This window comes from Colletotrichum paranaense (assembly GCF_030867605.1).
Source record: "Colletotrichum paranaense strain IMI 384185 chromosome Unknown Scaffold_1.1, whole genome shotgun sequence".
Lineage (NCBI taxonomy): Eukaryota > Fungi > Ascomycota > Sordariomycetes > Glomerellales > Glomerellaceae > Colletotrichum > Colletotrichum paranaense.
In genome coordinates, this window is record NW_026848959.1 from 80571 (window position 1) to 105205 (window position 24635).

Consider the following 24635-nt stretch of genomic DNA (forward strand, 5'->3'; position numbering starts at 1 on the left):
CTTAGAAGACTCAGCACTGGGCGGCGTTTTCGAGTTTGCGCAGTGTACATGACATATCACGGTATTAAACGAACTACACCATTTACAAGTCTCATTTGCGAGGCATACTTTCGTCTGTAACTGGAAATCGCCATCTGACGGTTCCGACTACTAAATATGAACCCGAGAACAGAGACCGCTCTTGGACCGCACCTGAATCGGGTACTCTTCATGATGCGCGCTGCTGTACATATAGAGATAAACACTGAAGCATCGGTCATGCAACACCGGCACGTGGCAGGCGACCGTCTGTCGCGACGGCGATGACGCGGAAACCAATCAACAGAAGGATTGGAGACCCTGGACATACCTGATCTAGGGATTCACATATGGCCAACATCCGTCACAGCGAGCCGATCCCGATGTTGTACAGATGTCCTTCAGGCGTTCAGTATTTGAAAATCTGATTTGCATGCTGCGGTGACATTCAAACTCGCTTGGCACGTTGAGGTTTTGTCAGATTCGTCACATGTATCAGATTTCCCGGCTTCACAGAAGCGATGATCCTCTAATGCCCCCGAGGGGGGTTGACTTGAGTCAAGCCTTCTGCCCAACTCAACTTTATGAGAACTCTGAATCTGTGATAGAACCGTACAGGCGACGATGGTATTATGTATGCCTTATAGTCTAGCAGAATGGTATGTTGATGGGAGAGAAAGAGCAGCTCTTTCAGTCATACACGGCGAGACATTTCCTCTACCCTCTTCCGTCCTTGATCAAAGGTGAGGTTTGGCTGCCGGGGACGGAACGCGAACTTCGAAGACACGACAAGCGACACATGTTGCACGGACTTGCGTCGAGACAGGACGAGACAAGAATGGACACGACAAGCAGTCAATCGTAGACGCCGGCCCACGACGGCCAAGGATCCCTCCCCGGGTACGGCAGCTGGGCAGGGTAGAGGCACCGGAGCCTGGCATGGGTGCGACTCGTGCTCTTCCACCCGTCTTTGCGTCTGTAGTTCATATTCTGCATGTCTATCAAAGGACACTCGTTGGACGAACTAGCCGGCGATTCGCACGGGGACACGCGGATTATACTCCAGTCACTTGCTCTACTTACCGTAGCCCTTCTTATCCCTTTGTTTCCTTTTCTTCGTTCGATAGAACATGGAAAGGGTGGTATTAGAGACGAGAGAGCAGATGGAAAATGAGAAACATTGGCATGCGGGGCGTGCCGGGCTCAGGTTGCATGACATGATGACTGAACGTCTGATTGCAGTAGCTTCCGAGGTGGCCCGCTCCCGCAACGAGGAGCATCGTACTCTGTGATTCGTTCTTTTCCGCATCTCCAGAGGTTTTAAAGCATGCCCTATTGAGTCCTCGCACGTGTCAAGCATAGTAATCAATGGAAGGGTGTATTGCTAGAACGTGTGGAGCAAGATTGAGTTCGAATGGGCGAAGCTGATATACCAGCATCAATCGCTTATAAATCTCGTCTTTCTTGTTTACTCGCGAGGTAAAAATTGGTAACAAAACCGGTGTCTAACTTATTCGTCTGGCAATCTTGTGACCGAACTTGTCCACAACTTGTCGGGAGAATCAAGTGCCGTCCTTGCGGGAGCGGGGAGATGAAAAAAGAGTTCAACAGGATGGGATAAACACAGGCAAATATGCAACTCCAAGATTTCGGATAGACATCAAAAGCCAAAAGCCAAGAAAACCCTGCGTAGATGACCGTCGTGGAACCGACTATTTCCTTTCAAGATGGTGGGATGATGGAAGGCAGAGCGAAGAGGACCGAGCGCGGTGGACCAACTCTACCCGGCTGGGCTTGTGCAAGATTCGCATCATGATTCGATGCGCAACCTGCGTCCGGAGTCATCGAGCAAGGTCCTCCGCTGTCATCGCAAGCCTTTCTCGACTGTCTGTGCATTCTTTCATTGTAAGCATGTACGATAAGTGTCCGGATCTCTCTTTCCTTGAACAAAGTTCCAACCTGTGTGGTCGTCCCTGTGGCTTATGCTGGCCGCCATTCTTACATCGGTTCATTATGTCTGTGTGTTGCAGCAAAGGCCAGTAGGTGATCTAGAAGAGCTGCTTCACAAAAGGATAGTGATGGGGTGGAAGATTCTGAAGACATCCGATCTTTGTATCCATGCCTGGCCTCTCTTGTCTCTTCCAGAGATAACTATAGTGCTATATATGGCAGTCTGTCTATATAGGTATTCGCTTCTTTGGTTCTCGCAACTTGGCTTTCTGCCATTTAAACTCTGGTCTTCCCTCGGGAAGTGTGTATAGCCCCGCTCCCTCCCTCCCTCCAATCTCGTAGTTCTCTCATTTGTTCATATTGGTCGACTTCAGTGATCAAAGGAATGCGGACGTGGATACGTCGTCTACTCATGAACTAGAATCTTGGTTCGGATCAGCCTGTTTCTGGGCCTGTGTGAACTCCTAGCAAACCCCTCTTTGTCGCCCCCTTTGCCACAAAGGCAGGGAATTGGAAGAGTCAGGAAATCTCCTATATTCTCTATACTGTGTTGTAGGTTTGCAACTCTGCGTGTGGAGCCTCACGCGATGGGGGTGGGTTAAGTTGACCCCAGGGAAGGGAACCCCCGTCAACCTGTTTTCCGCCTCCGTTTCCCCCATTGCTGCACATCGCGCGGCTACAAATCCGGCCGCGCACCAAAGGTTGTCATGCCTCCTTCCCCCAGGATCAGTTGCTCGGCGTTACAGGAGGCGTACTGTTGTAGAAGTGAATGACTCGATTACGATGGGCAGCGGTCATCTGCTGGGATGGGATGTGCTGGGCAGCTTAGACCCAAAGGCAATCCCTCGCGCAAACGCTGTTTAGAAAAGTCTAGGTATGCCCGTTCGTGTCGTCTTATTTCGTGAACACCCTCCCCCAGAATGGACTGAACTACCTCGTTTGCGTTGCTTGTTCCTGCTTCTTTTACTAATATCTCTCGAGTATCCCCGACAAACACTGAGACAATCTCCGACAACACCATCCTGCTCAACCTTCCTTTGGTTTTCCCTTCTCCTCCATCCCTCATCTGTACGGTACTCTTACACGGGCAGTGCCCGTCATTCAGTTCACTAGTCCTCAGCAGAAATCCGGCCTGGTTTAGCTATACTGCCTATTCTTCCCCGTCGACGCAACCATGGACACAGCGACCCCACTAGAAGTTTATCAAGATGATCGAAGGACCACAGTGGTCGCATCTGTGGTTTTCTGCATCCTGTTTGTGACGGCGATGGTTGGGTTGAGGATCTATACGAGGACAAGGGTTATCGTACTCTTCGGTATCGATGATATACTAGCTGTTGTGGCTCTGGTGAGTGAAAGTAACGATGTCTACCTCAATGTCGAGAAGCTGAGTCTGATTTGTTGTTCTAGTTGGCAACAACAGGTTGTGGCATCGCCATCGCACTCAGTAAGTCAGATACTCATGCAATCTTAGCGGAGGAAGATTAGCTGACGACTATAAAAGTGACCAAATATGGTCTTGGCAGACACATCGTCGTCCTCAAGCCAGCGGATATTGTAGAATACATGCACGTAAGTAAAGTCACACTCGCCTCATCACAGTATTGATGATGGCTCAGTTCCCTCGACTAACAATGCAACCCAAGATGTTCTACATATCCATCGTATTCTACAACATCGCCCTCCTCGCCATCAAACTCTCCTTCCTGTGCCAGTACTACCGTATAATGGCCGTACCTCGGATGCGTAGAATCTACGCAGTCGCCCTCCTCGTGGTCGGCGCCTGGTCAACCTCGCAGGTCTTCATCGCCGCGTTCCAATGCCTCCCAGTCGAAGGGTTCTGGGACAAGTCGGTGGCGTCGCACTGCATCCCCAATCAGCCGCAGTGGTACGTCAACGCAGCTGGAAACATCATCACCGACGTTGCCGTCTTTGCGCTGCCGTTGCCCATTTTCTGGCATCTCAGCCTGCCACGGAAACAGAAAGCGCTCCTCATGGGAATCTTCAGTCTTGGATTCTTGTAAGTCATCAACCTCGGGAGATCCTGTCTCACGCATGAAAAACCCTCGTTTGTCCGTTTTAGTAACACCAAATGCCAGCACCGTCGCCATTTCCATCGTACGCATCCAGTACCTCAGCACACCGGCAGACTTCACCTGGACCAACGTCGACGCCTCGCTCTGGTCCATCGGCGAAATCTCATCCGCCGTTACCTGCGCCTGTCTTCCGACGCTCCGCCCACTTCTGACAAAGATGTTCCCAGGTCTGATGAGCAGAGTCAACATCACCTCCCTCCACAGCAACCAGACCGACACGCGGCCGGGAACCCACCCGACGCGTCCGTATTCGAACCTCCCCAAGAGCTTTCCCCGGGACGCCGAAAAGGGGACCACGGCCTCGGGCGTATCCAGTGCGCGATCGAGCCACCTCAAGGACGACGGATCCTCCGTCACCCACGGATCGCCGTATCAGCACAACGCCCACGCCAACGAGTCGAGCGATACGATTTTCGGCCTGGCTAGCGTGCGCGGGGATTCCATCACACCCGTTAAGTCCAACTTCAGCCCCTTAAGCCCCAGGCCAGCATGGACTGCTTCTGCTTCCACAAAATCATATCCTGTCCGCAGAGACGGAACACCCTTTTGAAAGGGAAAGGAACTCTTTGAGACAGAGTGTCGAGGCACCATCGAGTCCTGGATGTGCGCTTCAGCGCTTTCAATGCGGGAACTGATTGAGTAATATCTCTGCGGAATCTAATCAGATCTTCTGCCAGTACCATCCCGATGTGGCGGCGAGAAGATCTGAGCTTGAAAATCAACGGGAGACGCAGGCGTCGTCCCTCGAGACTGGCGGTTACATCTGAAGAGTTGACTCTTATGTGGATGGGGTTTTGCGAACATAAACGCGGGCAACCGCTGCGGATGTATTAAATGGCGCTGGTTTGCTCACGCGTCCGAATAATGATTAACTAATGATATATTAAGTCTGATGTATAATGTCTTATGCTTCAAGTCTAAACGAGCTGCCTATGACAGCATAGTGTCGTCGACGCTCCAGTAATTGGGTATCTCAAAGCCGCAGTACGTAACGACGGTACATGTTGGCGACTGTTCTCATCGTCCAAACCGCCACCATGGCTTCTTCTCGGGCTCTTTGTAGCCCTCCTCTTGGATATTGTTCTTACCGACAATATTCAGGAATACCTGGTCTAAGGTGGTTGGCGAAACACTGAAATGATTGATACCCAGCGCCCCTTTCTGTTCTTCCAGCATGACAGCCAGTTGGCCAACCGCACTTGAGGAGTGAGTATCTGCCGGCGTGATGTCTCCGACTTTGTCACCGCCGAAAACTTCGAGAACCTCTTTTCCGGGGACGGAGAAGCGCATTTGACCATGGTACGTCTTCTCCTCTACATCAGCCCCTGGGAATGTAGATATTACCCAGTTGCGAAGCTGTGCAGTTTCCTCGGGTGTCGTGTGCGGTGCCGTTCTGCTAATTAGATGGACGTGGAGTGCATCGCCGAACCGATGACGAAGATCATCTGTCGTGCCCAAAGCAAGCATTCGCTTTGCTAGAATTCCTGCGCGGTCTGCGAGAGCATCGGCCTCCTCCATGCTATGCGTAGTGAGGAGGAGAGATCTGCCTGGGACAATGGCCGCCAGAGTCTTCCACATGATTCGCTTGGCGGCGGCGTCCAGCCCAGAGGATGGCTCGTCGAGTAAGATCACGCTAGGAGATCCCATCAGTGCGATACCAAGACTCAATTTACGGGCATTTCCGCCGCTCAGGGCCGCCGCCATACGGTTCGAGAATGCCTGAAGACCAACGGCGTGAATGACGGTGTTGACATTGTGGTGAATATCAGGGACGCCTCGGATGCGAGCGTAAAACTCTAGATGTTCCCGGACTGTCATCAGATCCAACGCATCGTGCTGAGGGCAGACACCAAGATGAGATCGAGCAGCAGGCAAGTTGTGAATAACAGATTGATCTTCGACGAGGATCTCACCACCGTTCCGACTTGGCTTGAGGTCACCGCGGATGAGTGAAATGGTAGTTGACTTGCCAGCGCCGTTGGGCCCTAAAAGGGCAAAGACCTGAGACCGCTTGAGCCCGAACGTTACGTTATCGACCGCTGTATTCTTGCCAAAACTCTTGGTAAGATGAATCACCCGAAGACCGTCGTCGCTACCCGATGTTGTGGTGACTCTTTCCAGTTCGTTTGAAACTTCCTCATCGGCGACGCTGCCATCATCCGATGGCCCGTCATACTTTCGCTGCCAAAGTCGCCGAACTGAAGAGCCAACGGAGCCGCTATCAGCCCATAGCAGAAGCGCGAACAGAAGGATTGACTGCAGAACCAAGTACAAGATTGGCCCGCCGTATTGAAGAATGCCACCAGGGTACGCCGCTAGTTGTCGTCCATCGCAGGCTGTTGAGAATAAGTTCAGAACCAGGAACATAGCCCGGACTACAGAACCAATAGGTGCAAAAGCCGAGATGACGAAGTGAGCAACGAGAATGTTCCGATCGACTTTGGGAACTGGGGAATAGGTGATGGTGCACATGTAGGCTATTAAGTAGACCAAAAACAGAACCGCCTGACCAGCAGCTACCCAGGCATAAGTAGACAGTTGCGTCTTGCACCATAGGGATATAACATAGGCCAGTAGAATCGCAGTCAGTCCGTAGAGCATGAAGACAAGAAAGATGTAGCCTATGTGGTACCAGATACCGGACGAAACAGCCCAGATTATCGTAACCAAAGCTGTTGACGCGAGAACGATGATGAAGTCGAACGCCAAGTAAGCCGCCCACAAGGGCAGAACTCGAACTCCGTTGCTGTACTGTAAGGCACGAACCTGTCGTCGACGCTCCAGACTTGGGTATAGGGCGAAGAAGCCTGGGTAGCATGCAAGTGCGATCCCGGTATATACGAGGAACTGTAGCGAGTTGCCATCGTTGGGCTGCCAAGGCGTAGCGAAGGGTGCCCATGCCATCATGACAGTAACATTGCTAAGGAGCATATTCAAGATGTTCTGGCTCAAAATAGGGTTCAGTAAACCGTTGTAGTTCGACATGTATGCAATGGTGGGCACCGTGGAGTCGTCTCCTAGCCAGATACCGCCAGGAACAGTCTCGACCCGCCGTGCAACCACAGTGTCTTGGAAGGCTTTGAAGCTGTCCGTGAAAGTGGCGTTCTCGGCGAGTAGTTGCCTTGCGAAGTCGGTTCCAGTCCCAGAGGTCGATCCGTTGCCAGAGTTGCCGGCGGCAGCGTTGAATACTGGTAGAAGAACGTTGGCGGCAGTGTTGAGGTCAAATCGTGAATTGGGCCCGAGGACTAGTTTCCATGTAAAATCTGTCAGACTGAACCCTTGCGTCTGATCAAGCGAGCGCTCTTCAGATGGAGCGCAACCACTTTGTGTTTGGCCTTTGATGAACAGGGTGACGAGGCCAGCGGCTGCAACGGGTAAGACAAACGCTGCAAGGTAGGGAATCCAATTTGTCTTCAAGATTGTCGTTCGTTTCCGGAAAAGTATAGCAGCCTGCCGCATGTATCCAATTTGCTGACCGCTCAGGAGTTGAAGTCCAGCTTGAGGAGTAGCGCCAACGTCGCCAGCTACACCCTTCTCATTCAAGTCTGAACCTGAATCAGGAATAATCTCGCTCGCCTTGGAATCGTGGATTTCCTCCGCCAATTGAAGAAAGACGTCCTCAATGGTGGGCCCGGAGAAACGGTAGTCGTGAAAGTTGTTGGCTTCCAAAGTGCGAATCACCTGTGCGGCAAGTGAAGAAGATGGGGCGATATAGCTTATCAGGTCGAAGTGTATCTTCTTCTGGACCCCTTCGATGTCGGGTGTGTTGCCCATACCTGTCTCCTTGGTCACATGGACTCGGTAACCGCCACCTAGGCGATCTTTCAACTCAACCGAAGAGCCATCGGCACGTAGCGTGCCCTTGGAGAGAATAGCGATGTGGTCGGCCAGGAGATCAGCCTCGTCGAGAAAGTGTGTTGTGAGGATTATCGTCCGTCTTCCGCGCTCAGCTAGTAGAATATCCCAAATCTTGCGTCGCGACAGAGGGTCGATGCCACTCGAGACCTCATCGACACAGCAAACCGCGCTTCCTCCTGTAAGCATCATGCCCAGTTGAAGCTTGCGCTTCTGGCCACCTGAAAGCGATTTCGACACAGCTTTTGCCTTCGTCTCCAAATCAACAGACCTGATTAGGTCTTGAATTTCCTGCTTGCTTGCACCTTTGCCAGGGGACTTGAGCCTGTTGAATATCTCAATATGCTGCTCCACGGTCAGGTCATCCCACATGACATTCTTCTGCGGGGCAATTCCCAGTCCACCGGTACCGTCAATAGTGATGGTGCCGCCTGTGAGTTTGCTTGTGCCAGCAATAGAGTCCAACGTTGTGGACTTTCCGCTACCGTTCGCACCAAGCAAGCAGAGGATTTGTCCTCTCCGGACATCCAACGTTAGACCGTCGACTGCGCGAACGGACTCTCGTGGCTTTGAGATGAAGGAAAACAAACGTCGGATCGGAGAAGAGCTGTAGACCTTGGTGAAGCCTTGCAAGCGCACAGCCGGCTCGTCGGTGTTGGAATGAGCTTGAGCACGGTTGAACACAATTGTTCTGCCTTTGGTAGTAGTGCCGTGTAAGGAGGACTCGATGACAGCGCCGAGCAAAGGGTACACAAAAATCTGGATAATCAAGAAAACCCAGAGAATGATGCCGGAAATATCCCACGGGCTCTTGGGAGCGACCTTGGATAGGTCGGCTGGGAGGTCTTCTCGCTCCCAACGTGCCATCCAAGTAATGAAGTACACGTAGTTGCATGGCGTGAAGAGAAAGGCGAGAACACCAACGGCAGCGGTGCTGGGGTAGCTAATGGACTGTGCGAGGATTCCAAGAAGTATGATAGCGAGTACGGCCGCGATGCCACTGATCTGAGCCTTCTTGAAGAGTGAAGATGCCAGAATAGAGAGGGACGCCATGGCTATGCCGTTCAAGACATGATATACAAGCACGATGCCAACGTTGGTACGAGCAAAGACGCCGGCACGTAGCACCAATGATCCTATAATCCAGCCCGGAAGGTAGACGACGGTGAAAGCGGCGTGGTAGGAAATGATTCGGGCAGCCTGACTGAACCATCTGTGCTTGACGGGCATCATAGCATCCACGAGGCGGATCATGCCACTCTCGCGCTCGGTCGCAATGAAGCCCGTAAGGTGATAGGTGATGAAGAGAACGCTGGTCATGAAAGCAACACCCATCCAGTTCGTGATGGCACTTTGATAATTAATCCTGACGCGGACGGCACGCTCTTCTTGAGTCAGGCTGGTGAAAGGATATTCGTCGACAGTGCCGGGCAGAGGGCCTTGCTGGACAGAAGTTGAGGCAGAACCGGAAGCGGCCTGGACGGAAGCAATTGCCTCATCGACGGCTCTCTGTAGTGGCAGCAGGTAGATCTGGGCATCATTTTTGTCCGAGTCGACGTCAATGACTATGCTTCGCAAGGCCCCGTCGCTGCGAAGGGTGTAGTTCCAGTAGTCTCCGGGTCCCTCTGAAGGCGATGACTGGAAGACAACGGCTCCGTAGCAATTGGAGACGCCGCGAAGGTTGGTAGGACAGTCGAGCGAAAGCTCAGTTGTGGACGTGCGGCGGAGAGCAGTCTTGCCAGCGCTTTCGACAGAAGCGGCGAGTTGATCAATGACCTTGTCGATGTCACCTCCAGAAAAGCCTCCATTCACAAATACGACTTTATGTCTCCCAGCGCTGGCGGCAGCATCGAGAGCGTTTGGGAGAGTGCGAATATGCCTCGGATCAGAAACACCATATACAGCGGGAGGAACAAAGAGATTCTTTGCAAAGCTGAAGAAGGTGGTCAGAGCTATGGGAAGAATAAAGGCGATGAAGATGGCGGAGATGGCGTGGCGGAATATGATTTTCCAGTTCTTCAGTGTGAGTGTCCATGTCTGGCGTAGGAACGCCATGTTTGGCGAGCGTCGGCCGATGGCCGCGTTCTACTTTCTGTTGCCTGCCAGTGTCGTCCGGAGGTTGGTATTGAGGGAGAAGGCCCAAGTCGACGATGAAGGCGAAGAGGTCAGCTGGTAGAAGAAAAGAAGGTTTGCAATATGAGATGTGCGCGATGTTAAGGATGTCGTTGAAAATTAGTCAAGTCCAGGGTGCCTAGACATGGGAGAAGGGCGAGAATCGGAGTCAGATCGACGGGGAAAGAAAACAAATGGCGATGCCGCTTTGTAATGAAAGTGGTCCCTTGAGGATTGAGACTGGGCGCAGACTCTTGGTCGGTAGAAGGAATACTCAACGACTCGATGCCCCTTGGTCACTACAGAGTCGGAGTAAGACGAATTGAAGGGTCCTGAGTAGGTCCAAAACTTCTTTTCCAGGCACCTGAGATGAACATCGGAACGTCTCGAAGTGTGCGCAGACTCGGGATGAACGCGCCGGACGCCACCCGGACAGGAAAGAAAGGCGTTTACTGAAGTCCGTACGTCTGCAGGGTAACCTAAGGTACGTTACGGGATGACAGGGGCGCGCGGCCTCCACAGCTCGCCTAACGCCTGGAGATTGAACGTGGAAGCAGCAGCCACCCAGCCAACAGCATGGAGGCTCCCCTGGGCCCGGGCAAACGTTGATTTGCGTTTCGGGCGCTGCCTTCTCCACCCAACCTAAAATGATAGGCCACACTGCCCACCGTGCACCCTCCCGTATAATCGTCGTCGTCACTACCTCCAAAATGTTCAACCCCCAAGAATCACCAAGGAACCTTGGCACATGCTTACCCGAAATAGGTTACCCCACGGAAACTAGTGTCGTAACTTCTACTCCGTACTCTGTGTTCGTATAAAGTATCTAGGTAGCTTGTTCAGATCGGGAGAATTGGTAGAGTTGAACACGATAGACCTCGTACGATGCCGGCGGAACACGGCACTCAGACTGTCATCTATTTCAAAGCAGCGTTCATATTCAGAATCTTAACATCCTAAAGGGAAAAGATGAAACTGGACGGACTACACATCTGGGCAAAGGCAGAGTAATCCGCCATCGGCTTGGCGCCATGCCCAGGCAGAAAAGTGCTCGTTCGACGTTCGTAGCCATACACGTGAGGCTTGGACGGGATTCGTGCAATCCCGATGTCAAACACAGTTCGTTGCCCGACGCATATGCGGCAGACTGCAGTGGTTGACCACACCCGGCTCAGAAGTGATGATGCCTTCCACCTAGGCCCACGAGTGAGATATACTACTAACTTTCCACAAAACAACGGACTTTGGCACGGAAGTCTATGGCGGAGGGCATTAAAGTTGGCCGGCGGCGTGATTCAAAGCATTCGGTCTCTAGTTGATTGTGATATATGCAGACTGTAAGTATTAGGTATGTCTCGATACCACATATATTTGTTTTCGAGACCCTCACTCGTCAAGTTCTTTGTTTTCGGCGAGAAGCTGTGGCAGCTACGCCCATGTGTTCGCGGAGCCTTCAGGTTGCCGTCGTTTTTACGTTCCAGTACTATTAAGTACATCATCGGTTCGGGCATGTTTTAGCACAGCCTCTTCGACCTTGGGCACGTCGTGGCACCAAGCCGGACAGGCACAGGGTAGTAACATTGGCCAAGAAGTCCGAGGCTCTTGAATATGGCTGCCTTGAAATTCATCTTGACCTTTCTCTTTCTCGTTCTGGAATGAGATGGACGTCAGTCCTAGCCACTTGGCCGACAGAATAGTTCAAAACAAACAACCCGTTGACTTTCATGTCATCAGATGAGGTGATTTTATTTAAAAAAAAATAAGAATAAAAACAATCCTGATGCCAAAAGGACCTCATCCCTCCTCATTCCTCCGACTCCCCCAAAACCCCTTCCCATAACTCACCAAAATCTCCTCCCCCTTCCCAATACCCCCCTTCCCCCGTCCATTCTTGCCCTCGGGCAGCACCCACACAGCCATACACTTCTGCCTCCATCTCTGACACCAAACCTCCCGAAACTCCGCATTCGGCCTCTCCCCGACGCCCCGATAATCGTTGATGAACCTCGCCTCGTTCCCGCCCTTGTCCGCGTCCACCGCCACCTCGGCCTCCCGGTCCAGCCACAGGTCGTAATCCGACTTCTCCGTCCCGGCTTCGGCTCCCAAGGCCCCGGCCCCGGGGTGTACCGTGCCCAGGTACGGCAGGACAAACGTTCCCGGCTTGAGGTGCCGTGTCGCGAAGAGCCCGCACTGGCCCTGGGCCGGGTGCCCCGCGTCCGTGATGGGCGTGATCTTGACCAGCGGGCTGGGGAGCACGGTGGCTTGCGCGGGGATGTCGGGCACGTCTGGTGGTTTCTGTGCGATGGCTTGCCGTTGTGCTTGGCTCAAGAGCTTGGAGTGCGCCGGCGCCGAAAGGTATGACAGACCCGAGGGCCAGTTTTTGGGCTGTGACATGGCGTGGCTACGTGCAGGATCTGGTGAATTGGGTGCTTTAGTTGAGATACCCACGCATGCTGATACGAGCCCGGATGAGTCACAGGTCAGTGGAAAGTTGAGAACCTTTGATTTTGTGATATTGTACCGCGGGGGTTATTGTAACTTGGTGATGAGAGACAGAACTTCAGCAACAAGCGCCCAAACAGCTGGTGTGAATTAGGTTCCAAAGTGGGTTGACTTGAGTGGCTGGCTCATGAACCTACAGGTCTACTTTTCCATCCCACGACCTCACAATGTAATCATGAGGTAGAAAACACACATAACACAATACTTGGGCCATTCCAATTGGTAGAAACAATTATTTTGATGCTTGCGACAGTACAACGCCATTTAGGCAAAACATATAGATTTCTGGATACGCCAGAATGCAGCTACGCCTTACAACATACATGATACATTATTGCTTCCTTTCCCTCCCTCTGGGCAGTCTTGACGCCATGCCCAACTCCAGAAAGCAGTCTCCCTCTGCACCCTAGCTTCTCTCTTTATCCTTTTTCTCCTATCGCCTATCTGGCTCCGGCCATCAATCCTTCATAGTAGGAAAGACCCAGTTGCAGTGAGTGCTTGAGGTGACCGTCCTCTGTAACGGGGAGACCTAATACACGAGGAACATCCTATGAAGGAGATTTTGTTAGTACATTGCGTTAACGAGAAGTGGTCCTCGGACATTCTTACCTGGTCTTGTCTGGACGTCTCCACCATAACCTTAGCTACTGTTGAGCTCATCTCGGAGATGGCTGCCATACTCGTTACGTTGGCACTCTCTGCATGCTCGCGCATGGCAGGAAGGCCCGCAACCAACTTCTCGAGGGTAGACGAGGAGACCTGTTGTCGCTGCCTGCGACTATCCACAAGCTCCAAAAAGGCCTTGTAGACCTCACCACCCAGAGTCCAGCCTGCGATGTCGTTCTTGTGGTCTTCAAAACGGGCCAAAATAGAGGCCAGTTCATTATAATCGCGGCTGATGACGGCAGAAGGCGCAACTTTGTGCACGAAAACCTCGTGGGCCTCGAAATATGAGCCGGCACGGAGTAGGCACTGCACTTCGGAAGCAGCATCTCTCTTCACCGCTCGCATGTAAAGAGCCTGGGCATCCCAAATCCAAGAGGCCGGCACCTTCAAAGTGTGAGCGAGCGTGGCGAAGTTACTTCCGTTTTCCGGACCCAAAAGAGCAGCATGACGGCAAAGGTTATCTTGAACAGCCTTCGCCCTTCTGTCTGCCTGGCTGAGATGCAGCAGCACAAAGGTGGCCTCCAGCCAACTGCCCTCGTTGATGAGCTGATCGGCGAAGGAAATTGTCAGAGCGTCAGCCTTTTCCGTCGCGTCGCGACCGTAAGCAACCTTGCCAGTAGAGAGGAGCGCGCGGCTCAGTTGCCAGCTAAGCCGGACGTCCAGTGGTGATAGTTGACTGTTCTCTGGCCGCAGGACAGCTTCCAAATCGGTCTCGTTGTCCGCGTACAGCTTGAGCAAGCCCCATAGGAGGTCTTCCCGCAGGTCTTGGTCTTGGTCTTCCCAGAGTGCCGGAATGCCTTGCTCAACGTACCACGTCTGTGGACGCTGCTCCCTGTCCTGAGTCACGTCCTCCTTGAACACGCGGACCGCGGCCGAAAGGTCATCTTTGCGCGAGACTGAGTACCATAAGCGAAGACCAAATGCTTGCTTCCAATCCAAGCCAAATCGTTCGGAAATGACAAATGACTCAATGCGGTCATGAAGGGGAACCTCCTTTTTCCCTTCACACACGCACACGTTGCCGCTCAGAATCTCGTATATCGCTCGGACAGGGTCGGAGAACTCAGACAGGAAGTTAGCATCTTGCCACTCGCTGAGTTGCTCGCGCATGTCTTTCTTTGACTGGTCACTGCTACCAATCAATGATACTAGCGTAGCAAGGTGGAAATCCTTCCCGTCTAGCAAGTGTTTGCAGGCATCTTGGACACGGTGACCAGACAAGGCTGCAATGGCCTTCTCTTCGCTGGACTTTGCAAGAGCAACAGACCGTGATGATGCAGAGTCAACAAGCGTTGCCCAAAATTGGGATAGCGTGCTTCTGCGAGACTCAGTGCTGGCGTCGCCGTCAAACAGAATGCAAGCAAGATCCCAAACAAGCTTCTCGTTCGCATTCGCGGGGTTGCCTGAGTCCTGGTCATGGAAAAGAGACTTGAGCGAACCAGGCTGCAACGACAGCTTCGGGACATCCCCGACGAGTTCAACATTGGTTAGGCGAATGTGGTTTTCGAGGGCTTTAGCAGAGTCCTGACATGTGTTAGTCGCTGTACCTCATGGCATGGCATCAGACGAGCTCACCTCATTGGAAAATTTGGCCGCCTGGATTTCTCGCCCTTCTGCTTGGATGACATTCTTCGTGATCATCAGGTTGCTGGCTGCGCCTTTCTTGCTGGCATCCTCAAGAGACGAACGGGTCGATGTGAACAGCAACGTTCCGTCGGGTCCCCAGGTGGGCCTCATTGAACTGTGAAAGGCGTGGTCGGCATCACTCATATCGGACTGGTCAACGAAAGACTTGGTTTGTCGCTCGTAGGGCCACTAGAAAGAAATTTATTTTAGTCAACTGATCTCATCTTAAGTACAGGATAGTCAATCAGAGCCCGAAATCGTTTTGCCGAGTTTTGGCAACCCCTAGACCATGAAGTATTCACCAACCTGAACAAAGCCTCTCGTCTGCGTAGGCGCAGGCGGCGCCTTTGCCTTTTCAAACAGCGAGTTCATCAAATCGATGCTTGTAGCGAATCCACGCCCGTCTGACACAACTCGACCTCTCTGGCTTGCTGCATCGGCATCGTCGGCAGCTGGGCGCAATGCTGTCTCGTTCACACTTCGCAAGAACGCCCGATCTCTCTTTTGAGGGCTGACAGACCGCTGAAGCATGTCCATCCACTCGTCTCCACCGGCGACCTGAAGCTCCATGGGAGTAGCCGAACCCTTCAGTGCCCGCATCCTTGCTCGAAGAATGCCTCCTGGTGTTTCGCTTGTTGGGGCAGTTCCATCGCCTTCCGGCGAGTCGATTGGTTGCTCCGCGGCAAGATGGCGTCTGACTGGAGTACCCACCATGTCCTCGTCCTCAGACGTGCCATATCCGTTGTCCTGATCGTCTGTCTCCTCTTCAGTCGACAGAATGAGCGCATTGGACGTCGAACCCGCGAAGCTATCCCCTAAAAAAGACTGACGCTGGGAGGGGCGTTGAGCATCTTCGATGTCACCGAAGTCTTCATCACGTTGTTCGAATGCGCCAGGAAGAGCGCGTCGCTTGTTTCTGCGGAAGTCAAAGGTGTCATCTTCCCTTGGGCTGGACTGCGAATCGTAGGAGTCTTCCTGAGAAGCGTTGCTGAAAGAAACCTCCTCCTGGGGCTGCTGGACTGCAGACTGCTCGGGCTCATCGTCATCTTCATCATACTCCAAGCCGTAGGTGGTGAAATGTTCAACAGAGAACTTCCACACGCCAGTATCGGTGTTATAGCTTTCAAAGGTTGTGTCTTCGATGCGCTTCAGGCGCTCAATGTGCTTGTTGAAACGTTTGGCATCGTTGCTAGGGCGCTTGTCTCTACCACGTGGCCACGACTGTTCCAGAGAAATGAGAGCCGGAACATTCAGCCCCTTGCCGACAGGAGGCTTCTTGGCTGCAATGGGGTAGACAGTCGCAGATCGTGTTTCAAGAATGACGATTCCACCAAAGATCTCGTCCAGATCAATATTGGTAAGGTCGACGGGGACCTTGAAGCGAACACTGCCGACGTTGTCTCTACCCACAGTGAAGTTTGTGACTTGTTGACGCTGCATTCTGTTCATGTTGGCGAGAGCTTCCTTGGTCGGGCTCATCCAGTAGGCACCGGGGGCGGCGTCGAGACCCTCCTTATTGACTTCGGGTGTTTGGGAGGAAATGTCTTCCTCATGGACGATAGTCAGCTCTTTACCCTTGCTGGGATCTGCCTCTGCGGTAGCGGGCTTGCTTCCGTTAACGTTGACACTGGCCGGAGTCGATTCTTGAGCGACGTTTCCGACTCTTGGCACAGATCCCAAAACACTGTCATTATCATCGACTTCAGGGGTGTCCATCGTGCTAGTATCGAAGCTGACCCTCTTCGACAGCTTGCGAGAGCCATTGACCAGATCAGTAGACGGCTTTTCCTTGGTGGGTGTAGAGAACAGGTCGCTGCGCATGTCCTTGTTGATGATCAGCTTCTTGACACTTCCGTTCTGGCCGTAGTAGCGGGGTCCAGAGCTGGCAGAGAAAGCACCAGGTGCAAGGATGCTATCTTCAGCATTGAAGCTTCTCCGCAGGTTGCTGGTTGACACGCTCTTGCTCAAGCTTCGGTTGAAGCTCGAGGAACCCAACAAGCTTCGACTGGCACCGCCAGGGGTGCTCGCTGCGCTTGAAGGACTGCCTCCGGGTGTACCATAGGTGCTGTATGAAAACCCAAAGCCTCGCTTTTGGGGAGTGACGAAGCGAGCGGCTGACGCGGGGTTCAACTTGTACATGGGCAAGATCGAGCTACGTCTAGGCTTAGACTTGCTTGAAAGAGGTGTGGCCAAAGGTCCAGGATTGGGCGTCTCTGAGCCTCCCAGGTTGGAGAAGAGCGACGGCGAGCCATAGGCAGAGACGTCATTGATGTTGGCCGTGAGAGACTGGGGGCCTTGGCTGACCCCTTGGGAATTACCCAGCAGTGAACCACCGAACAAGGAGTTCTGCGGTTGCTGTTGCTGCTGGTTAGCACCTCCGAACATGCCGCCCTGCTGTTGATTGTTTTGTCCACCAAACATGCCGCTGCTGGCGGGTTGAGATGAGCCAAACAGGCCACCAGGCTTGGCCTGGTTTTGGGCTCCTCCAAATAGAGAAGTTTGTCCAGTCTGTTGCTGAGTCTGGTTATTTTGGCCTAAGCCGCCGCCGAACAGGCCGCCACCTGCGTTGTTGGTCTGTCCTGCCGGGTTGGACCCAAACAAACCGCCGCCGGTAGCTGCCGGCTTCGCGCCAAAGAGACCTCCGCCAGTGTTCGTGTTCGTGTTCGTGGCACCAAATGAGGTGGAAGAAGTGTTTCCACCGCCGAAAAGTCCTCCACCTGTCGTCGCGCCGCCGCCGCCTCCAAAGAGACCACCTCCTGTTGCTGGCTTCTGCTGGGTGTTTCCGAATAGTCCACCGCCACCCGTTTGCTGGTTTTGCTGACCGAATCCTCCACCAAATGCTGAGCCGGTGTTCTGCTGCTGAGGCTGTGCTTGATTATTGCCAAAGAGGCCACCACCTGTAGCTTGTCCGGTGTTGCTTCCAAATAGCCCACCCGTAGTGCTGGCGTTGCCGGCGGTGTTGTTGTTCGCACCGAAGCCGGTGGTCGCGGTGTTCCCAAAGCCACCAGTAGTCGCTCCAGTGTTTCCGAAGCTAAAGCCTGACGGCTTGTTTTGGGTTGCGGTATTGTTGTTCGAGCCGAAAAGACCGCCCCCAGTGTTGTTGTTAGTAGCCCCAAACCCACCAGTGGTACCCGTGGCGCCGAAACCTCCAGTAGAACCACCGCCAAAGAGACCGCCAGACTGAGCAGGCGCCGCTGTGGTCGCCGTTCCGCTACCGAAAAGGCCTCCCCCGGTCGCCGGCTTAGCGGCATTGTTTCCAAACAAGCCGCCGCCGCCAGCACCGAAACCTCCGGTAGAACCACCTCCAAAGGCGCCAGTGGTTGTTGTTGTGTTTGTGGTGTTGTTGGCTCCACCACCGAAAAGGCCTCCTCCAGTAGAGGCGCCTGTTCCGAATCCTGTGGTCTGCTGGTTGTTCGTTGCTCCGAATCCGCCACTGCCAAAGTTGGAAACACCAAAGGCTCCTCCTCCACTGGCATTGCCATGACGACGGCCTTGAGCATAGTCAGCCAACCTCAACTCATCGGACGACCACTTCTTGTACGGCTCTTGGAACAGGATGTTTTGGAAGGAATTGGATTGATTTCCAGCTCCAGTAGTCTCCTTCTCTTGGTGTGCTTGGAAGGGGGTGATCGCGGTGCCTGGTGGGTCGCCAACGTTGGATCCGATGCCGGGGTTCATGGTCGCGCCGAAGCCACCGCTGGCAGTATTCGTAGTTCCGCCGAAACCAGTAGACGTGGTACCGCCAAAGAGCGATGTGCCGCCGGTAGTATTAGCGGTGCCGGAGCCGAAAGCGGGCTTGTTGGCACTACCGAACAAGCCTCCGCCCGAGGTGCCTCCGAAAGGCGATGAGGTATTCGTGGTTGTGGTGTTGGCGCCAAAGCCGCCGAATCCTGTAGATGGAGCGGCTGTTGTGTTGGTAGTGCTGGATGCACCGAACAGGCCACCTCCGGTAGATGGAGTGGCCCCAAAGGCGGGTTTCGCGGCACCGAATGTCGAGCCTGTGTTGGCGCCGAATCCTAGAAAACATGTAAAGTTAGCATGATACTGATGGAGCCTGTGCATCATCCACTCCTGACAGCGGCGAGATCAACCTACCCGATGATGTGCCGCCAAAAGCACTGGTTGTGCCGCCGCCGCCGCCAAACAAGCCGCCACCGGTATTGGTGGTACCGGTAGACCCAAAGGCATTGTTTGTAGTGTTGCCAGAGCCGAAGCCTTGAGCACACGGTAGTTAGTTGGCAGGCAATCGGGGGAGGAGTGGAATAAGACAGGACGACAAGGTGAGGTGATGCGACGGAGAAGGATTCGACTTACCAGTGCTAGCAGTGGTGTTGTTGGTAGCCCCGAAGCCGCCAAAACCAGTAGATTGCTGATTGTTGGTCGAGCCAAAGCCGCCGAAGCCGGTGCTGCCAAAGCCGGACATGATGGGCGATGACTAGCAGCGACGAAGTCGTGATACAGTCGTGGCCAGTTGATCGATGGCGCGACGAGGGCGTTAGGTCCAGGCTCGTGGACGCGGTATGTGTCGCCGACAATCAGTTGCGGACAAACATCCAGCGCAATCGGGTCGGAGGGGTGCCGATGATGTTGATGTGCTGTCGTCGCGTCGGCGGGTTCGATTGACGACGTGACTTGGGTGAGCTGTGTCGAGTACACCTAGCCAAGGTTGTGGTCGAGTTTTTTTTGCACTTTGCGAAGCGCGCTGAGGAACGGAGAGATACGTGGAGAAAAAAAGGCTGGGGGGGTGGGAAGGGATGCGCGCTGCCCAGGTACTGACTGGTACGAAAGGGGCAGGGGGATTGAACAGCCCAAGGAAGGTACTGGGGAATGCAAGTCGTCAAGACGTCGACAGAAGCAGCAAGACAACAAAAATGCAACGGTCAAAACTGCTGTCAAACTTGCCAGGTGAAGTTTGCGGGTTAGTCGCGTGTGCCTACGAGAAGGGTGAAACGATTTAAGTAGGTAAATGGCCTTGAGCTCACGTCTCTTTGCAGAGGTTACTTCCAAAGCTGGCGCGGTTGGAAAGGTGCCCAAGTAGCATAGGAAGCTTAGGTAAGGTAAGGTGGTAGCTCCCGCGGGCGAGATCTAGGCATGCTAGGTAGCTTCCGGCAACTGCTGCCTGAGGACAATAGCTGTCTCCGATTCGACAACTTGAAGGAGCTTGAAGAAATCAGCCAATGATCAAGCTAGAATCCTGTTCCAGGCAGTTGTAGGCAGAGCCACCCGCAAGTAGCTTCCGCCTAGTTTTATTAGTAATGGTACCTTTGCATTTCTTACATCGTGGGCGTAAACGACTTCCACGAAAACGCCTGCTAGGTCATCAGATCACGTTTTCGCTGTTGACGTTAATTCATACACTCAAATGCATGTTTCCCGAGGAATTTTTTACTACTTGAGATTCTCTTCATTCGTTCCAATTGGTCAAGTGGTCTTCCGTTGAAAACAGGGAGAGTCTGGACCTTGTGCATATGTCAGAAACCTGTCTCTCTGATATGAATACACAGCCAGTTGGTACTCATTTATAATTCTACCTAGGCTGCCACACTCGCCGTGCCCCTTTAGTAGAAGCGAAAACCCAACAGTTTTTTAGTTTTTTTTTGGCCAAGATGGTTACTGGGTGTTGGTGCTAACCGTGATCATCTTGCATGAAAAGCATGGTACTGTGCAATCATCATGGGACGACGTTAAACCCCTCCATTGCTCATCACTGAGATCGTTGGCGGGTGACAGAACATCGGCTTGTGGTACATGCTGTGGCAAAATTTCAAAGATCATAAATGGCTCATTGAAGAGCGCTATAGGCAAGCTGTGTAAATGTAAATCGAAGCAAACCGCCGGCCAACTATGAACAGGAACAAGTTGAGTCCTCTGCCGGGTATGTGACCGCACCGCAAGTAAGAACCTCTGCATCCCCCAGACTCTAAAAAAAAAAAAAAAAAGGAATCCTTTTGAGCCTCAGTACAAACATTTGTTGGCTTGAACAGCGCCGATGATCAAGCGCCCACGTCAGCCTCGTAGTATATCCCCACGTGACACGGTGACCTAAAACTGAATGAGGTCCTGCGGCTGCGTGTTTTGCTGCTGTGGTCTTCCGACCGCAAATGGATTGTTGCTGCCATTGATACCTGCAGGACCTGTGGCAGCCGGCATTTGCTGCCCATATGACATACTAGGCATGCCTGTGAATTGTGATCGGAGGAAAGGGTTGCTTCCAGTTGCCTCTGCAGTAAGTCGCTGGGCACCAGAGCCGGCGCTGTTGACAAAGGTCCCAGGTGCAGTGTGCTGCGCTGGAATACGTGTCTGGCCGGTGTTGCCGTATGTGTCCATACCGTCTCCCCCAGCAAGCAGCGCATTGAGCTTGGCTTCGTGGTCCGTAAGCTCCTTCTGCGGGGTTCCAAAGGACGGCTGCGATGTGAGTTGAGGTTGCTGAGGTTGCTGAGGCAGCGGCTGCTGCTGCTGCTGAGCGAAGCTGGGCTGGCTGAAAGCTGAGAGTGTCTTCTGTTCTGGCAAGGGGGGCATAGAATTTTGCGTCTGCGGGCGGCCAAATGAGGACGCGAAGGGGTTGTTGGAACCCGTTTGCATTGGTTTCATTGGGTTGCCCGCCTTCATCGAACCGGTCGACCACGGGTTGTTGCTCCCTGGCTGCGAGGCTGTCTCCTGAGGGGTAATGTTCTGCTGGGCGTAAGGGTTGTAGCCCGTTGGCTGCGGCTGGAAGCCTTGCATGCCCTGTTGCTGTCCGTAGGGGTCCATGCCGAAACCGTTGCCGCCGTAGCCATTCTGGAACCCTGCCGCCTGCGGCTGTTGGTATCCGGTGTACGCATTGTTCATGTAACCGGTAGGTTGCGTCTGAAGTTGGTTCTGGTCGATGGGATTGGCGAAGAAGTCCACAGCACTGCCTTGCTGATAGCCTTGGTTAAATCCAGTGTACTGCGGTTGCGTTGACTGGACGGGGGTGTCGTCGAAGAGGAGCGAGGCGTTGTTGTCTTCCATCTCTCGTCTGCGCCTTTCGTCCTCCTCTTTGCTAAGTTTGATCGCCTTAGCTAGGTCATCGTCCTCGCTTTCGTTGGCGCCGCGGCCGGCTCGTTTTCGGCGGTCCTCTTCCTCCTGATGCTTGCTAGCCTCAATAGCGAGTCTGTATTCGGTATCGTCCTCGTTGCTCATGCGGCGGCGGACTCGCGGTTGAGTAGGGCTGGTATGCTGAGGAGCGAATTCTTCTAACCCTGTGACGCGGGACTTCCATGACTTGCGATCGCTTCTTTCGGCTCGAAGCCTCTCTTCGTCCAGAATGAGAGACGTAAGTTCTTTGGCGGCAACACGTACTGGTCACTGTCAGAAACCTCGCGAATTGACCAAAGTGAATGCACTAGGAATAGTAGAGGGGGCGCATACCGTTTTGGCCAACATCTCTACCGTCTTCATCGATGTACTGGAACTCGCGCAATGTCTTGATGATGTAGATGCTCTGTCTCGCCCACGTCACGACAAGCTCGGAGCCCTCGTGCAGACAGTAGTCGAGCACCTTGAGGGCTTTCAAAACGTGCCTCCAGTTTTTTCCCTTGTCGTTCAAACGCTTGTCGAGCATGTCCATAATTTCATAGAACTCGGTAGATCTGGTATGTAAACTTAGCGGACTCCAATGATCGACGGTGAAGGGAAAAGCCTACGTGTTGTACGTGAGCTGAGCAATCTCGCTCATCTGAGTTCCGGTAGGACCCCATGGATCGTTACTGGTTGCTAAGAACGAGTGTCAGGATGGGTTCCAAGGAGGACGAATGCTCGGGAGATCTGCGACTCACCTTCTCTAACCTTGACCTGGACACTGGAGTAACCCTTGGTCACGTTCTTGACACTTCGCATAACCTTGGACATTTTGGCGGTGTTTTGGTCGTCGGCCCGTCCGAGGGTGTTGTTTTGTCAGTAGGTGGTGTGCGATGGATTGGTAGGCGATGCCAAGTCCGGTTCCCGTGAGGAAGGGAGGTTGGGTATTGTTCGGGAGAAAGTGGGCTGTCGGATGCGCTGGAAGATAGTGACGACAGCGACGCGATGTAGCTGGGTGCGACTAGGGCGACAACAACGGAGAGCTTGGGCCCAACGCAGGCGATTGCTGATTGCTGATGCGACGAGCAATAGCACGCAGAATGATTGACAGTGTTGTCAGAGGGTTGGATAAAAGCGCAGCGAAGAGACAAGCTGATGATGGATGGAAGGCAAAGGTTGGAGGTGGGAGGGGCGCTTGTGACGACAGCTTGGTCCAACGAATCGAAGGACGGCCTAGCACAGAGCGTTGGCAGACGAAGGGTCGGCGGAGGGGAATGAACGGGTCGCAAGGCCGACTTCGCCAGTGGTTGGGGTGAGGAGGCAGGCCAGATGACGGCGGATAGCGGAGCCCAGCAAACTGAGAGACGGAGACGGAGTGCCTAGCTGGCTAGTGGGTAGATTTTTGACGACGAAGATGGCGCTTGTTTATGCCTAGAGCGTCGCGATTGTCGGAAGATGGAAGTTCTGAAGGTGAAGCATTAAAGTTTGTCAAAGATGAGCGACTTGAGAAAGCAACGTGGAACTTGGAAGGCAAAAAGACAGAAAGGTCCCGGTTCGGTTGGCACTGGGCACTGACTTTGACACTGGGCACTGGGCACTTGGCACTGGGGCGGGAGTGACGACCTGAGTGTCACACTTCATGTCTCTGGCGGTGCGGCGAGTGCGTGTGCGTAATGCAACTTGGCCGGGCGGTCGGAGACGGAGACTGCGACTCGGAGGTCCAAGACTTTGGAGCGCTGGAGCAGTCTCCTTCCAGGCCTGTCCCACGCATAGAAGTTACCTCAGTGTGGAGCCAGAAGGCTGTGTCGGTAAAGGTATCCGTACCTTGCCCCGGCACAAAGTACAAAATACCTTACCTTTCCTGACAACCAAGGTCTCAAGGTAAGGTACCTAGCACTCATTCACCTGGATGGCAAGTCAACTCAAAGAGGTCGTGGATGTCTACAGAAAATGCCAGGCTACCGAGTAGATATGGCATGAGGCACTTCGTCTAAATTAACGTTTGTCAATTTGTGTAGCGGCTGCCCGTACTTCCATTTCGGTAGCGCAAAGCTGGCGGTGCCTTATGCCCCGAACAACATGCGACAGGATGTGCCTCTGCAGGTCTTCATTCCGACAAGTACCTTACCTCACATGTTGCAGGCGATGAAGAAAGCTACCTACCCGTCCTAGGTATTTAAGCATGTGCTTTGAGGTTAAGGTACAAGCAGACCCCATCAGCGACACCTCACCGACGGATACGCGGCTGGCGGATACCCTGATGCCGGACCCAACCTTGCCAACCTGACATTTCCAGGTTACTTATGGGCAGACATTTTACCTAAGCTACCGTACCAGCTTACCGACCTGTTCGGCTCTTACTAAGGTATTACCTCCATCGTTGCAGCTCTATCACACGCCTACACCCTCACTCCCATGTTCACTCGAGAATGATCTTCTCAGAAAAGGTGTTGCTGCCCATCTACCCTCTGTGTCACGTAGACAAAGACTTTATCACGTGCTTGCGCGTACTGAGAAGGCATGTAACTCAACGATTGGATGAAAGCAAGAAGGTGGCCAAATCGGAGGCTACGGCCATGTCATCAAGGGAGGCTGAGTGAATTTAGCTTCGGCTCCTTTACGGTTGAGGTGCTGAGCAGAATGGATACGGATGCATACTATCGCAAGGTCATGTGAGGTGGCCGGAGACGTATTTGAGAGGGACGGTCCGGATAGGAAGCGTGACAACCAGTCTCCTTATAACGGAGAATGCTGGAAAGAGGCTAGGGCGAG

General features: G+C 53.3%; 5 protein-coding genes across 5 annotated transcripts; 1 reads left to right on the forward strand and 4 right to left on the reverse strand.

The window, feature by feature from the left end:
- Positions 1-3142: 3142 nt before the first annotated feature.
- CPAR01_00015 (uncharacterized protein) lies at positions 3143-4614 on the forward strand (the record flags this gene model as incomplete). The annotated part of the gene is made up of 5 exons (XM_060484308.1): positions 3143-3316; positions 3379-3415; positions 3473-3540; positions 3588-3988; positions 4068-4614. The coding sequence occupies 5 exons, from the start codon at positions 3143-3145 to the stop codon at positions 4612-4614; spliced, it is 1227 nt and encodes a 408-aa protein (XP_060355165.1).
- A 467-nt stretch (positions 4615-5081) lies between these two features.
- Positions 5082-9974, reverse strand: CPAR01_00016 (ABC transporter; the record flags this gene model as incomplete). The annotated part of the gene is made up of 1 exon (XM_060484309.1): positions 5082-9974. One exon carries the CDS (start codon positions 9972-9974, stop codon positions 5082-5084), a length of 4893 nt encoding a protein of 1630 aa, XP_060355166.1.
- Positions 9975-11825: 1851 nt separating this feature from the next.
- On the reverse strand, positions 11826-12425 carry CPAR01_00017 (SET domain-containing protein; the record flags this gene model as incomplete). Its single annotated transcript, XM_060484310.1, has 1 exon — positions 11826-12425. One exon carries the CDS (start codon positions 12423-12425, stop codon positions 11826-11828), a length of 600 nt encoding a protein of 199 aa, XP_060355167.1.
- A 548-nt stretch (positions 12426-12973) lies between these two features.
- CPAR01_00018 (nucleoporin autopeptidase) lies at positions 12974-19248 on the reverse strand (the record flags this gene model as incomplete). The annotated part of the gene is made up of 6 exons (XM_060484311.1): positions 12974-13081; positions 13143-14723; positions 14775-15014; positions 15132-18841; positions 18921-19040; positions 19140-19248. 6 exons carry the CDS (start codon positions 19246-19248, stop codon positions 12974-12976), a joined length of 5868 nt encoding a protein of 1955 aa, XP_060355168.1.
- Positions 19249-20867: 1619 nt separating this feature from the next.
- Positions 20868-22694, reverse strand: CPAR01_00019 (ENTH domain-containing protein; the record flags this gene model as incomplete). Its single annotated transcript, XM_060484312.1, has 4 exons — positions 20868-22144; positions 22215-22435; positions 22490-22559; positions 22622-22694. The coding sequence occupies 4 exons, from the start codon at positions 22692-22694 to the stop codon at positions 20868-20870; spliced, it is 1641 nt and encodes a 546-aa protein (XP_060355169.1).
- Between the last annotated feature and the right edge of the window lie 1941 nt (positions 22695-24635).